The sequence below is a fragment of the Eurosta solidaginis genome, chromosome 5 (assembly GCF_040869045.1).
Source record: "Eurosta solidaginis isolate ZX-2024a chromosome 5, ASM4086904v1, whole genome shotgun sequence".
In the NCBI taxonomy this organism is placed as follows: Eukaryota; Metazoa; Arthropoda; class Insecta; order Diptera; family Tephritidae; genus Eurosta; species Eurosta solidaginis.
The window spans coordinates 258,819,853-258,832,139 of record NC_090323.1 but is presented as its reverse complement, the minus strand read 5'-3'; the positions used below and the strand labels follow the sequence as shown (position 1 = coordinate 258,832,139).

The window sequence follows — 12,287 nt, the reverse complement described above, 5'->3', positions numbered from 1 at the left end:
ATTCACCACACACGAAGAAAAAAGCATGTGCAATATTTGCAGACATGCGTAAATATCAAAATCGTTTTGATTTTAGCACAGTTCTCTGCGCAAATAGCGCAACCAGTGCACACACCGGGCAAATCCTTGTGCAAATTGGTAATTGGCACAAGGATACTTGAGCCGTGTAATTGGCGTATAACGTAATCAGCTGTTTATCGTTACGACGGTAAACCAAAACCCAATTGGTTGGCTACGATACGGTTACGACTTTAGCGGCACCAATAATCGATTGCATTGATTCTCATAAAGCTGGAGACATTGGTGCTTTATCGGTAACCGTATCGGTAACCTTTTAACAGCTGATTCGACCAAACTTATGAAAATCAATGCAATCGATTATTGGTGCCGCTAAGGTCGTAACCGTATCGTAGCCAAGCAATTGGGTTTTGGTTTACCGTCGTAACGATAAACAGCTGATTACGTTAGGGATACGGATACAGCGATACGACATACGGCACCAATGACTCCGGCTTAAGGTTAGTCGAATCAGCTGTTAAAAGGTTACCGATACGGTTACCGATAACGCACCAATGTCTCCAGCTTTATGGGAATCAATGCAATCGATTATTGGTGCCGCTAAGGCCGTAACCGTATCGTAGCCAACCAATTGGTTTTTGGTTTACCGTCGGAACGATAAACAGCTGATTACGTTAGGGATACGACTACAGCGATATGACATACGGCACCAATGACTCCCGCTTTATGATTTGCTTGCAACAAAATTTAGGAGTTGGGTACTTTTCCATATCAAATACCGCCAGTGTCGCTCAACCTGCCGTTCTCCATAAAAATACGTGTAATCTACTCATAATGCATAACCCTGCAAAAATCGCGAGTACTCCATGCATGCATGTATGGAGTACTCGCTATGGACCAACCGAGTACTCCAAAATTAACCACAATTCATACAAAAAATATGGTCCAATTAACATTGCGATGTCCTAGGACTGGACCATATACTCCAGGGGCCCTATTCAGTAACTATGAGTTTTGAAATGTACATTTTTCTTTCATACAAATTATATGAAGAAAAAGTGTACATTTTAAAACTCACAGTCACTCACATTACATCAGTGTAAACCATGGAGTACCCACAGTCCAATAAACATCGTGTAGTGATTACAATCGTTAAAAACGAGCAATGATTGGCTTACAATGTGTCCGTGTAGAAACATGAGTTGGTCTATTGCTGCATTACAGTGGAGTATAATGGTAAGTACTCCAGTGGACCACATGATCCAACGATTTTTGCAGGGAAGCTTTTGTAAAACTCATCTATTTGAAAAATTGCTTATGTTACGGAGCTGTAGGGTGCGGCTAGGTGTAAAAAACAAAAGACACTTGCACAGACGCATTAGTAGATTGTAAGTGTTTGTACGGGGAGCGACCATCTCATCTGTCGACGCACGATGTTGCATCGGAAATTGTTTGTGTTCGGGCCTTAAGTCATAACTTTTTGAAAATTGACATTAGCTATCATCCGGTGGCAAAATCCTGAGCCAGATAAATAATTTTGCATGTAAATGCAACAACGATTTGAGCCAGATAAATCCAGATAGAAGTCTGGTTCAATTTGTGAGCCAGATAATTTGTTAATTACTTCTTTGCTTCGTGTGCGAAAATTTCACGCCATCTGCTTTTCAAGTCTCTCAATGATCCAGAGCATTCCCGTGAGAAGTCAGCGTGAGCCGGAGCTGTAAAACTCACTGAAAGGCGGCAATTATTAGAGTGTCAAGCATTCGAATTCACTTGATAAATTGTTCCCGTCAAAACTTTTATAGCTTTTGGTAGACATCGGACGTGAGTGCGAATTGGCTTAATCGCTTAATCCCTATTTTTCTTAAATGACTAAAATTATTTTACTTTTAGCGCAAGTAAATTAATCTCAAAACATGTTGGTTAAGCGCATCTTGAAACAAGGCCTATTGGTTAAAAATGGTATGGTAGATGCACTAAAATGGGGTGTTTAGTACCTTAAGTGAAAAAATTACATAACCTTTTTCCTACTGCAGATTTAATTCATACGGAACGTAGACAAAATTTATTTAATACTTGCTCTCCTTTAAAATTTCAGCCGCTGCTATGTCGCGCGCAGCATACCATGGAGGACATCATCAACGCTTAAGTATGAATGATATGCCCGTACCAGAAGGTGATTGGAAGGAGCAATACACGCGTAATAATGCTAGATACAATGCTGTTTTGGTTTCTGGTATCCTTTTCCTTGCGGGCACCATTGCATTTGTAAGTTGCTTACTGTTAAAACGTTTTTTTTAATAAACATTTTTTTTTTTAATTCCTAACAAAGGTGAGGACAACTGGAATAATCGACTTCAACGCTTCACCGCCAGAGACCTATGAATAAGAGACCTATTTGTCGGCTTAAGAAGTTTTTAAGAGTTAGCATAATAATAAGTCTAAAATGCAATTGGCTAGAGCGAAAAAATAAAAGTCCTATGTGAGTTGTAGAATTTGTGTTTTTTTTTTTAATAAACAGGTCCATCATCAAGATTGTCATCTTCTTCATTATACGCTTCACCATTATCAAAATAGCTGACACCATAATCATTCTCATCATCCATCTCTTCATCCGCAGGTGTTTCCTAAGATATTAAAACAATAAGGGCGAATATAAAATAAAAATAATGGATGTATGTTAAGCATACCTCTTCCTCCTCTTCGTGTTCTGAATCCGTTGAAGTTTTCGCTATAACATCCTTTTCTTCCTCATTACGCTCTTTTTCCTCTAGCAATTTAAGACGATCGTCAATATTTTTGGACTTTTTAGTTATAATTTTTTCACTTGCCACTGCACGTCGTTTTTTCTGTATAATATGCAGCTCAGCAGGCATCAGTGACCAAGGAAAATCTGCCTTCGTCTTACTCTTAGCGTTCTCAACGGAATTCTAGAAACGAACTCATATATATATATTAATATAGTGCATAATAAGCTTCTTGCATATATTACCGCCCATTGATCTGTATAACTTTGCAAACTATTGTCTATATTAGCTACTTTAGGTGTAATAAAGTAAGGTGAATCGCGCATGTGATTAAGATAGGCTTCCTTCCAAAGTATTTGATAATTTTGTGCCGCTGTGGTCTAAAATGGATACCAGACATGTAGCTGTAAAGAATTATTTCTGAATGCTTGGGTTGGGTAATAATACAGCCAGGTACTAGCTGTATGGACTAAAGTGCCGTCTATCGTGAAGCAAATGCCGTACTTAAAGTACTGAGGTGTGAGTTGTCGTTTCCGCGAATCCCTAATTAGATGCCGATCCCTATTTTTTACTGTCCACAAGGACTGTTTTCTTCACACACCGTTTAATTTGTTTCGTCCCTCCCACAAATTGTCATCCTCCCAGCAGCTCCTTGCAGCAGGACTGCTACATATTCTTACTCCGGGAAGGTATCGAACCCAATCCAGGTCCGTCTCCTGACCCCGGTCCTGAGAAATGGTTTTGCTGCATTTGCCAGAAAAGAATCTTTTTAGGACGGTCATACTCTGTTCAGTGTGTCTCGTGCAAGGGATGGTTGCATCGGACAGGTTGTTCTGGGCTTGATCCCAAAACCCGACGTCCACGTAACTTTTATAAATCTTTTGTGGCTCCTTGCTGATCACGCGTCCCGTAGTCTACGCCTAAGCGCCCCTCCACTACCTTCCAGCAGCCTCGCTGCTCAGCAAGCCACAACAAGTACCCGCTGCTGCTCGCGCCCCACGGCGCCAACAACTCAAACAGCTGATACCACTCATAACTACTACCTTCGTAGTAGAGCTGGTAGCAATGCTGAGCATCAGCCCCTGCCCCCGTCTTCTCCCCCCCCCCCCCCCCCCCCCCCGCCCCTCTTTTCGGGCAGCAATCGTGCAGGTCAGGGAAACAGACTCTTAGTCCCTACCTCCGTTTGCACCGTCTGCCAGCACAGAATATATAGGTTGCGACATCCGCTCAATGAAGCTCCTGCCTTGGGTGGTGCCACTTTCCTAGATGTTGTGGTCTCCGCGACGGCAACCCCTCGACGGGTTTCATCGCGCCATGTTGCCAGGTCGCAAACCCAAATCATCCGGGTACCCCAATGCTTGCCCAAGGGCGCCCAGTCCCAAGGCCACAACAGCAATTGCGTCCTGGCCTTCCACAACCTAGGCGTAGTCACCCGTCACTTACCCCTAGAGTGGCGGCGTCACCCCTCATGCACTTCAGAATTCTGCAGTTAAACTGTAATGGACTAACTGGGAAGATTACGGAGATAGTTGATTTCATGAAGCGGCACAACATCCGCATTGCTGCGATTCAAGAGACTAAACTCACAGCAAGATCTGCATTGCAGACCTGCTCTGGGTATAATGTCCACAGGAAGGACCGCGATAGCGGAAATGGAGGCGGCCTCGCGTTTATTATACACCACTCTGTGCAAAATCATATATTTGATCTTGGCATCGACCGCAGGGACAATGTCTTAGAACGTCAAGGCCTATCTGTCCGGTCAGACGATGCAAATCTAGAAATCATCAACATATACATCCCTCCTGTCACCTGTTGCCCCAGTGGATACCGCCCTAAAATCGAGGCCTTACTCACTGGCAACAATCGCATTATCTTAGGCGATTTCAATGCCCATCACGACCTATGGCATTCAAACTTGCGGGCGGACAGTAGGGGTGAGATGTTGGCGGATCAAATAGAAGAAACGACGTTCTGCACAATAAACGTAGACGCCCCCACACGTATGGTAGGAAGCTGTCATAGCTCGCCAGATATCTCAATCGTGAGCGCAGAACTCGTAAACTGCGTCAACTGGCAGCCGATGGTAACATTGGCATCCGACCACCTGCCCATACTTATTGCGTTCGAGCGTACCGCCGACTTCATCGTCACCGAAAAACGCACTTTCATAAACTTCAAAAAAGGAAAATGGGAAGAATATAAATCTGCAACAGACAGCAGCTTTGCTGCCCTCCCTATCCCGACTGATGCCCGCCAAGGGGAGCGTGCCTTCCGTAAGGTCATTGAATCCGCCTCGGCACATTTCATTCCCGCCGGGAGAATTCCCGAAATCCGGCCCCACTTCCCGGCGGAGGCCGCGAGCTTAGCGAGGGAACGCGACCTTATAAGACAGCTTGATCCAGGCGACCCCCAAATAAGGGATATAAACCAACGCATTAGATTGCTTGTGGACGAACACAAGCGGGCGAAATGGGAAGAGCACCTAAGAGGTTGTAACCTCTCTACCGGTGTAGGTAAACTTTGGTCCACCGTAAAGTCCCTATCGAATCCGACTAAGCACAAAGACAAAGTTTCAATCGCCTTTGGCGATAAGGTGCTGTCGGATGCGGAAAAATGCGCGAGCGCTTTCTGCCCACAATATATAATGCATCCTACGGTCGACAAAGATAGACGGAGAGCCAATAGACACGCACATAAACACAAATTCAGCGCGTCACCAATCACCATCACCGCTAAAGAGGTTGAGGACGCCATTGGCCGCGCTAAACCATCCAAAGCAGTGGGCCCAGACGGCATAGCCATGCCGATGCTTAAAAACCTAGGGAAAGAGGGTTTCAAATATTTAGCGCATGTCTTCAACCTGTCTCTCTCCACCTTTGCCATACCCGAGAAATGGAAAATGGTCATATCGTCCGATATCTCTCCTATCGCCAGTGGCAAAGACGCTTGAAGCCATTTTGCTCCCTTATTTCCAAGCACATTTGCAGCTAGCCCCTCATCAGCATGGCTTCAGAAAACTCTATAGCACTACCTCCGCGCTAAATGTCATTAGCACCCAGATAAATTGCGGTTTGAATCAATACCATAGAACAGTACTCGTAGCGCTAGACCTATCAAAAGCCTTTGATACGGTCAACCATGGCTCATTACTGCAAGACCTGGAAGGGTCTACCCTTCCCCCATGTCTTAAATGGTGGACCGCAAATTATCTGGGTGGTCGGCAGGCATCGGTGCAATTCAGAAACGAAACATCAAAACCAAGGAGAATTAAACAAGGGGTGCCACAGGTGGTGTCCTATCCCCACTTTTGTTTAATTTCTACATATCTAAGCTACCTTCACCACCGGAAGGAGTCACAATCGTTTCCTACGCCGATGACTGCACAATAATGGCCACAGGCCCAGGCCCAGAGATCGATGAGCTATGCAATAAAATAAACGGCTATCTCCCTGATCTCTCCAGTTTTTTCGCCTCGCGAAACCTGCCATTGTCACCGACTAAATCTTCCGCGACCTTATTTACAACATGGACGCCCCAAATGTCGACCATATTGAACATCCACGTCGATGGCACTACGCTACCGACTGTCCTACACCCCAAAATCTTGGGTGTGACGTTTGATCAGGATCTACATTTTGGTGCGCACGCAACCGCAATTGTTCCGAGAATTCAGAGCCGTAATAAAAAATCCTCAAATCCCTTGCTGGCAGTACCTGGGGAAAAGATAAAGAAACGCTCATGACCACATACAAAGCAATTAGCCAGCCGATTGCGTGCTACGCGTCACCCATATGGTCGCCAAGCCTAAAAACTACCCCCTGGAAGAAACTACAGGCCTGCCAAAATACTGCTCTCAGAATCGCGACGCGCTGTCTTCTTATGTCCCCAGAACACCATCTGCATAATGAGGCGAGAATACTCCCCATCAGGGAGAGAAATGAGATGCTGACCAAACAGTTTCTGTTGAATACCCAGAAACCTGGGCATCCCAACAGACATCTGATTGACGAACCAGCACCGCCTAGGGGCCTAAGGAGTCATCTCCGTAAGCATTTTGAGGAAATACGGCACTTGAGAACCCAGCCGTATGAAGCGGAAAAACACAAGCAGGTCCTTGGTGAACTCCATAGACAGGCGTCGGACCTTTATGTCGGGAATTGCCCGGTGAATCCAGTACTTGAAGAAAAATATCCAGAACTCGCAGAAGAGGAACGCATACTCCCCAGGGAAACGCGTGTCACTCTTGCTCAACTTCGTTTTGGATACTGTAACAGGTTAAACTCTTACCTATCCAGAATCAACCCCGACATACAAAATGTATGCCCTGCTTGCAATGTGTTCCCACATGACACCAACCATCTCTTTAATTGTAATGTGGAACCAACGCCTCTAACACCCCTTTCCTTATGGTCCACCCCTGTTGAAACGGCAAGTTTCCTTGGACTCCCGTTAGAGGATATTGATGACAATTTGTGATCGGTCGCGGCTATTAGGTGGGGCGAGCATTGCTACAACAACAACAACAACAACTGTTTTCTTAATAGTCGATTAACTTTTTTCGGCAGTTTTTTTAACAGAGTACGCGTTATTTACCTCAAGTTTTACTGGTTTGGACATGAGCGGCGGAAATGTGGGTGGTGGCGCGGTCTGCACTTGTGGAATATCCTTTCCTATGCATCCCAATGTTTGTAATTGCTCTTGGGTAAGCGAGCCAGTTTTACCACGTCCTCTTCCAGCCATATTTGTTGTTCTTTACCTATTTTATAAGATTTTGCACTGCATAAAACCAATTTGCCAACTGGTAGTTTGTTATCAAAATAAATGACTCTAACCTCACATTTTTTGTTATTGTTTTGAATGCGACCAGAGTTGTCATTCTAATAAAAATTTGCATTAATTTGTGTTTCACATCTTTCAATTTTGGGACGATTCTGCATTTAAATCTCTGCAGGTTTACGTTTAAAACGTCTTTGGACTGGGAAGGCAATTGAAAAGCAAAGTCCTCTCTCGACGAACAAAAAAAAACGCTCAATAAGTCTCTTAGCCCCGCTCGCTAGGCATCCATATTTGAAGAGAGAGGAAGGTGAAGCAGGACTTGATCTCTCGTGGTGCTCCAAATTGGCGTAAGTTATGGCGAAACGGGAATAACTTTCGCGAATATCTGTACAACGGCCAATATTTCCTATGCCAGCCTTTTCATCTGCCCAACCTTCTGTTGGTTGCTCTTATTATTAAGAGCACCCTGCCGGTCTGACAAAGAGAGGCTAGTTATCTATTTGGTTATAGGCGGCTAAGATGATATCGATAACTTCCTCCTTAATTTTTTTCACAAACATTGTAGGTATTAATGTCTTTGTTACATGCATTCATGGCGCCAAATTCTTCGAGTTCGTTTTGTTCATTGCAACCAATTATCACCGTCACAGATACCTCCGTAAACGTGATGTCACGAGGTGGAAGCTGATGCCTGTAGTTTCTTTTTCACTCGAGGCACTTTATCTGTTACTAGAGACAAAAAATCTTACAAATCTTAGGGATTCATGGGTTTGATAAGCGCAATACTAACCTTCCGCAAGCCAATTGTCAACCTCACCTACGCGAGCGGACTCCTGTTACAAATATGAATGTATCATACACATGTTTAGCAGGCGAGGCTCTGCCAACCCCAAGTTCCTCATGGAACTAGGGGTGGGGGGGGGGGGGGGGGGGGCGTTATTTCCTAGAAGGTTTAATGTGGTTATATTAATCGTTCCCGAGATGGTCGGGCTAGTAGATTTATGGTGCTTTGTTACCGGATCTGTATCTGGAAAACGACTATCAACATCGATAACACTCCCAAAAACTTTCGGGGAGTGTTTTTATCGTTAATAAAAAAACAACAACAACAACAACAACAACAACAAATCTTATGGGATCCCAGCCCGAGCGTAACGATACCGTTCGAGAAGCTTTCGAATCACATGAAAACCACATTTTTACAAAATTGTAAATTAGTTAAACTTTAATTAAATATTTGCATGTTTATGTACATATTTTATAATATAACATTTGTAATATTGCGTTAAATTTGTTCATAATAAATATATTTATATGTAAGTAAATTTTACAGGGTGGGGCTTCTCATTAAATTATTTTCTTCTTTTTTTTAATAATCTGTTTGATAATTGTATGATTTAATCGGGGATTGCCCGTATTGCTTTTTTAAATGTATAAAAACATTTATTTGAAGCAACTTGTTAATTTTTATAATTTATTTTTGATAATTGTTGTAACAGCAGAAATGCTCCCAAAAAGTGCTGCTTTTGCAGACGTGTCGTTGTGGTACTTGGATACTAATGTTGTGGAAACGACATTGTATATTGTAATATTGTATGTATATGGAATTAACTTTACATATGTATATATGTGTATATAAGTATTTATTCGAAATAACAACTATTGTTCATGTTTTGTTAATAATTTTCAGATTATAAGTTAATGATAATATTTATAGATATGTTAATTTGTATACAGTTTGGAATATCTAATTTTTTTCGCCGCCATTAACCACATGTTGACCATCAGATTCCAATTCGCCCGTTTCGGTGAGGCCAACTTTTTGCATCAGTTCAGAGAGTTTTTGTGCTTTACGATCTTCATTGTGAGCAATCACCGTACACAAATGCTCGGTGAGTAACTCTTTCTTTTCAGCGGCATTGTGCAAATCTATTTTTGCTTTTAAAAATTGTGCCTCTATTTTGATATACTGTTTTCTGTTAGCAATAAAACAAAAAATACCAATTTAGTATTTAAATAACAAAAATAAAATAATTTATTCAATTTTAAACATACTCGACTTGCGAAAATAAAATGCATGCATTATCAATTTGTTTGCGTAGCATAGAGACATCGAGCGCAAGATCATTATCTAGTTTGGCAAGTTCCTGTTTGATTTCCGAAATTTTTCGAGCTTCTGCTGCCGTTTTCTGGGAGCTATGGAAATAAAAAGGGATTTATATTATATTATTTAACTTGTCACAATGCATATATGTATTTTACTTTGATAAAATTTGGACCAAGGGGGAAGGAAAGGAAGAGGTTAATATATATAACGGATCGATTATACATATATGTATTTGCAGGTAGATGGCTGCTTACTGGCTTTGGGACTAGTCATATAAGGTTACAGTCCTATGAATGTCATGCTACGATCTTTAAAAAATCTCACGTTGTTATTGTAGCATTGTTTCGCCTCATCCCATAGGCGCGATCGATAATTATCCTCTAACGGGAGTCCAAGGAAACTTGCAGTTTCAACAGGGGTGGACCAAAGTGACAGGAACGACTGGGGGTTGTTCCCGACCAATTTTTTTGAGCTTAAAAATATCAACAAATTATATAAATTATCTTTTTATCTCTTATATTTCTCCCACTCATTTCCCTTATGTACATATATAGTACTACTAAACCAAATAACCGGCATCTACTTGAACTAGTTGCGGATGTACGAACTAATTCCAGAAACCATTATTAAAATTTTGTAAATTCTGGCCAATGATGAGAACACTATACTATCCGACCAACTTACAGGGAGGACAGATATTATATCAAAATAATATAATCAAAGTATGGTGTAATCTCTGGCGTTAATTTAACTTACTGTAACTCTATAGCTTTGTATAACAACTCCTTTTTGTGTTTATTTTGATCTTCAATCAATTTACGATGCGTTTCAAATTCACGCAATGAAACCCCTTTGAATGGTGAATCAGTATTTATTGTTGCCCTTGTCGTTGTTGGTGTGGCGGGTTTTGTCGAAGTTGTTTGTGGCAATATTGAAGAATCATCAGAATCATTTGTTGTTGTAGAGGAAACATTATTATCGGAATTTGGCAATTTTAGTATTGAAGAGTCATCCAATTTGTTTTTGTTGTGTGTGATAGCGGCACTTGTGTGCTTATTTACAGGTTCAGTTGGCTTTTTGAGAGGCTGAAAAAATAACGCCTCCTCAATAGATTTAGACATACTATCATCAAGATTTATGTCATCTAAGGTATCATCTTCATCTCTTTTATTTGCACTCAATTTCCCGCTGTCTAATACCGTTGGTGCAGATGTAGGTGCTTTTTGAGTGTTTGTAGCTTGTTTTCTTTGCAGTTCACTTGATTTTATCCACTTCTCAGGCATGCGTCTTATACCACCATGATGACCGCGAAATTCAGGTTTAACTGTTCATGAAAGAATAGAACTTTCAAGTTCCTCCAAGGAATTGCATACATACATATCTTGCACCGATGTTATATACTTACTCGCATCCGCTATTTTCTGGCCTTGATTTGCCCGATTTGTACCGATACCTGAAACTTTATTTATCTCATCCTGACTAAATCCATTGAATTTGTTAGCCATTTTAAGCACTTTATATTAAAGATAACAGATAAATTATACACTTTTTACTAAATTCAATATAATAACATTTTAACAAACAAAACGATGATGTTCCACAATGCAAAAACAAATCCATTTATCAACCAACACAGCAGCAGCAGCAGGGAAATGTCAAACACATCATCAAACAATTGGTCAATTTCAATTGGCGATCTTCAGTTGTTCCAGTGTTGCCGCGCTGCGAAACAACATGAATTTCTAATGAGAGTACAATTAAAGTGCGGTTAATAATTATAGACCAATACTTATTTTTTTATGGGAATTATATTTGAATAAAATTTTGAGTAAATTTATTCTCCTTATTTAAAAAAAATGCCTCATGGACTCATCATGTGCTCAATATTAATTTTTATACCTAAAATAATTGTGGTTTGTAGAAAGAAATCAAGATTGATATAGACTTTTGTATGTATATCAAGATTATCAGTGTCAAAAAAATTCATTAAATATCAGTTCTGATAGACCTATATTTGTCCTTCTCTCCTTTAACACGATAACTTGAGCGAAGGCAGCACAGATTGATATTTGAAATAGACAAAAACGTACTTTAACCATGCTTTCGATATTGAGAATTTCGGAACGGTGTAATTATTAAGAAATACTGTTAAAGTTGGCGCTTGAATTGATATATGACAAAATATTAAATAAAATAATTTAAAAAAAAAATGTAAGTTAAACGGGTTTATTGAAAACAATACTTGCATGAAGTAATAGTAATACTAAAAGCCAGAAAATAATTAGGCAGGTCCTAGGTACTAGTCATCACACTTCTCATCAATATAGGGCGTTGATCAGACAATTAAACAAATGCGTTGGGCGCGTGAAATTTCAAAAAATGTGAGGCGTAGCATAACCTTATTAAGGTTCAGTTGGTCTTATATGACTATCAATAGACATTTTACGCGTCCAACGCTTTTATTTAATTGTCTGATCAACGCCCTATATTGATGAAAAGTGTAATGACTAGTACCTAGGACCTGCCTAATTATTTTCTGGCTTTTAGTATTATTATTACTTCATGCAAGTATTGTTTTCAATAAAACCGTTTAACTAAAATTTTTTTTTATTATTTTATTTTCAAGTTTTTAGTCT

At 40.7% G+C, this 12,287-nt stretch overlaps 3 protein-coding genes across 3 annotated transcripts; 1 reads left to right on the top strand and 2 right to left on the bottom strand.

Moving 5' to 3' along the window:
- Positions 1-1,754: 1,754 nt before the first annotated feature.
- Positions 1,755-2,513, top strand: COX7B (Cytochrome c oxidase subunit 7B). Its single transcript, XM_067786462.1, has 4 exons — positions 1,755-1,842; positions 1,912-1,980; positions 2,117-2,286; positions 2,351-2,513. The coding sequence occupies exons 2-4, from the start codon at positions 1,935-1,937 to the stop codon at positions 2,405-2,407; spliced, it is 273 nt and encodes a 90-aa protein (XP_067642563.1). The 5' UTR covers positions 1,755-1,842; positions 1,912-1,934; the 3' UTR covers positions 2,408-2,513.
- On the bottom strand, positions 2,356-7,594 carry Polr3G (RNA polymerase III subunit G). The gene is made up of 4 exons (XM_067786461.1): positions 7,362-7,594; positions 3,011-3,145; positions 2,709-2,948; positions 2,356-2,645 (listed from the first exon to the last, which is right to left on the bottom strand). The coding sequence occupies exons 1-4, from the start codon at positions 7,506-7,508 to the stop codon at positions 2,529-2,531; spliced, it is 639 nt and encodes a 212-aa protein (XP_067642562.1). The 5' UTR covers positions 7,509-7,594; the 3' UTR covers positions 2,356-2,528.
- A 1,175-nt stretch (positions 7,595-8,769) lies between these two features.
- Gorab (Golgin, RAB6 interacting) lies at positions 8,770-11,382 on the bottom strand. The gene is made up of 4 exons (XM_067786460.1): positions 11,057-11,382; positions 10,408-10,975; positions 9,600-9,740; positions 8,770-9,520 (listed from the first exon to the last, which is right to left on the bottom strand). The coding sequence occupies exons 1-4, from the start codon at positions 11,154-11,156 to the stop codon at positions 9,292-9,294; spliced, it is 1,038 nt and encodes a 345-aa protein (XP_067642561.1). The 5' UTR covers positions 11,157-11,382; the 3' UTR covers positions 8,770-9,291.
- Positions 11,383-12,287: the final 905 nt, after the last annotated feature.

Excerpts from the sequence above, each read along its gene's own strand:
- COX7B (XM_067786462.1), top strand. The coding sequence starts at position 1,935 with ATGTTGGTTAAGCGCATCTTGAAACAAGGCCTATTGGTTAAAAATG. Across the intron at positions 1,981-2,116 it reads AGGCCTATTGGTTAAAAATG|CCGCTGCTATGTCGCGCGCA; the intron begins GTATGGTAGATG and ends TTAAAATTTCAG. Across the intron at positions 2,287-2,350 it reads TTGCGGGCACCATTGCATTT|GTGAGGACAACTGGAATAAT; the intron begins GTAAGTTGCTTA and ends TTCCTAACAAAG.
- Polr3G (XM_067786461.1), bottom strand. The coding sequence starts at position 7,508 with ATGGCTGGAAGAGGACGTGGTAAAACTGGCTCGCTTACCCAAGAGCAA. Across the intron at positions 2,949-3,010 it reads GTTATACAGATCAATGGGCG|AATTCCGTTGAGAACGCTAA; the intron begins GTAATATATGCA and ends GTTCGTTTCTAG. Across the intron at positions 2,646-2,708 it reads AACACGAAGAGGAGGAAGAG|GAAACACCTGCGGATGAAGA; the intron begins GTATGCTTAACA and ends TTAATATCTTAG.
- Gorab (XM_067786460.1), bottom strand. The coding sequence starts at position 11,156 with ATGGCTAACAAATTCAATGGATTTAGTCAGGATGAGATAAATAAAGTT. Across the intron at positions 10,976-11,056 it reads CCAGAAAATAGCGGATGCGA|TTAAACCTGAATTTCGCGGT; the intron begins GTAAGTATATAA and ends TTTCATGAACAG. Across the intron at positions 9,741-10,407 it reads TACAAAGCTATAGAGTTACA|CTCCCAGAAAACGGCAGCAG; the intron begins GTAAGTTAAATT and ends TTATTTCCATAG.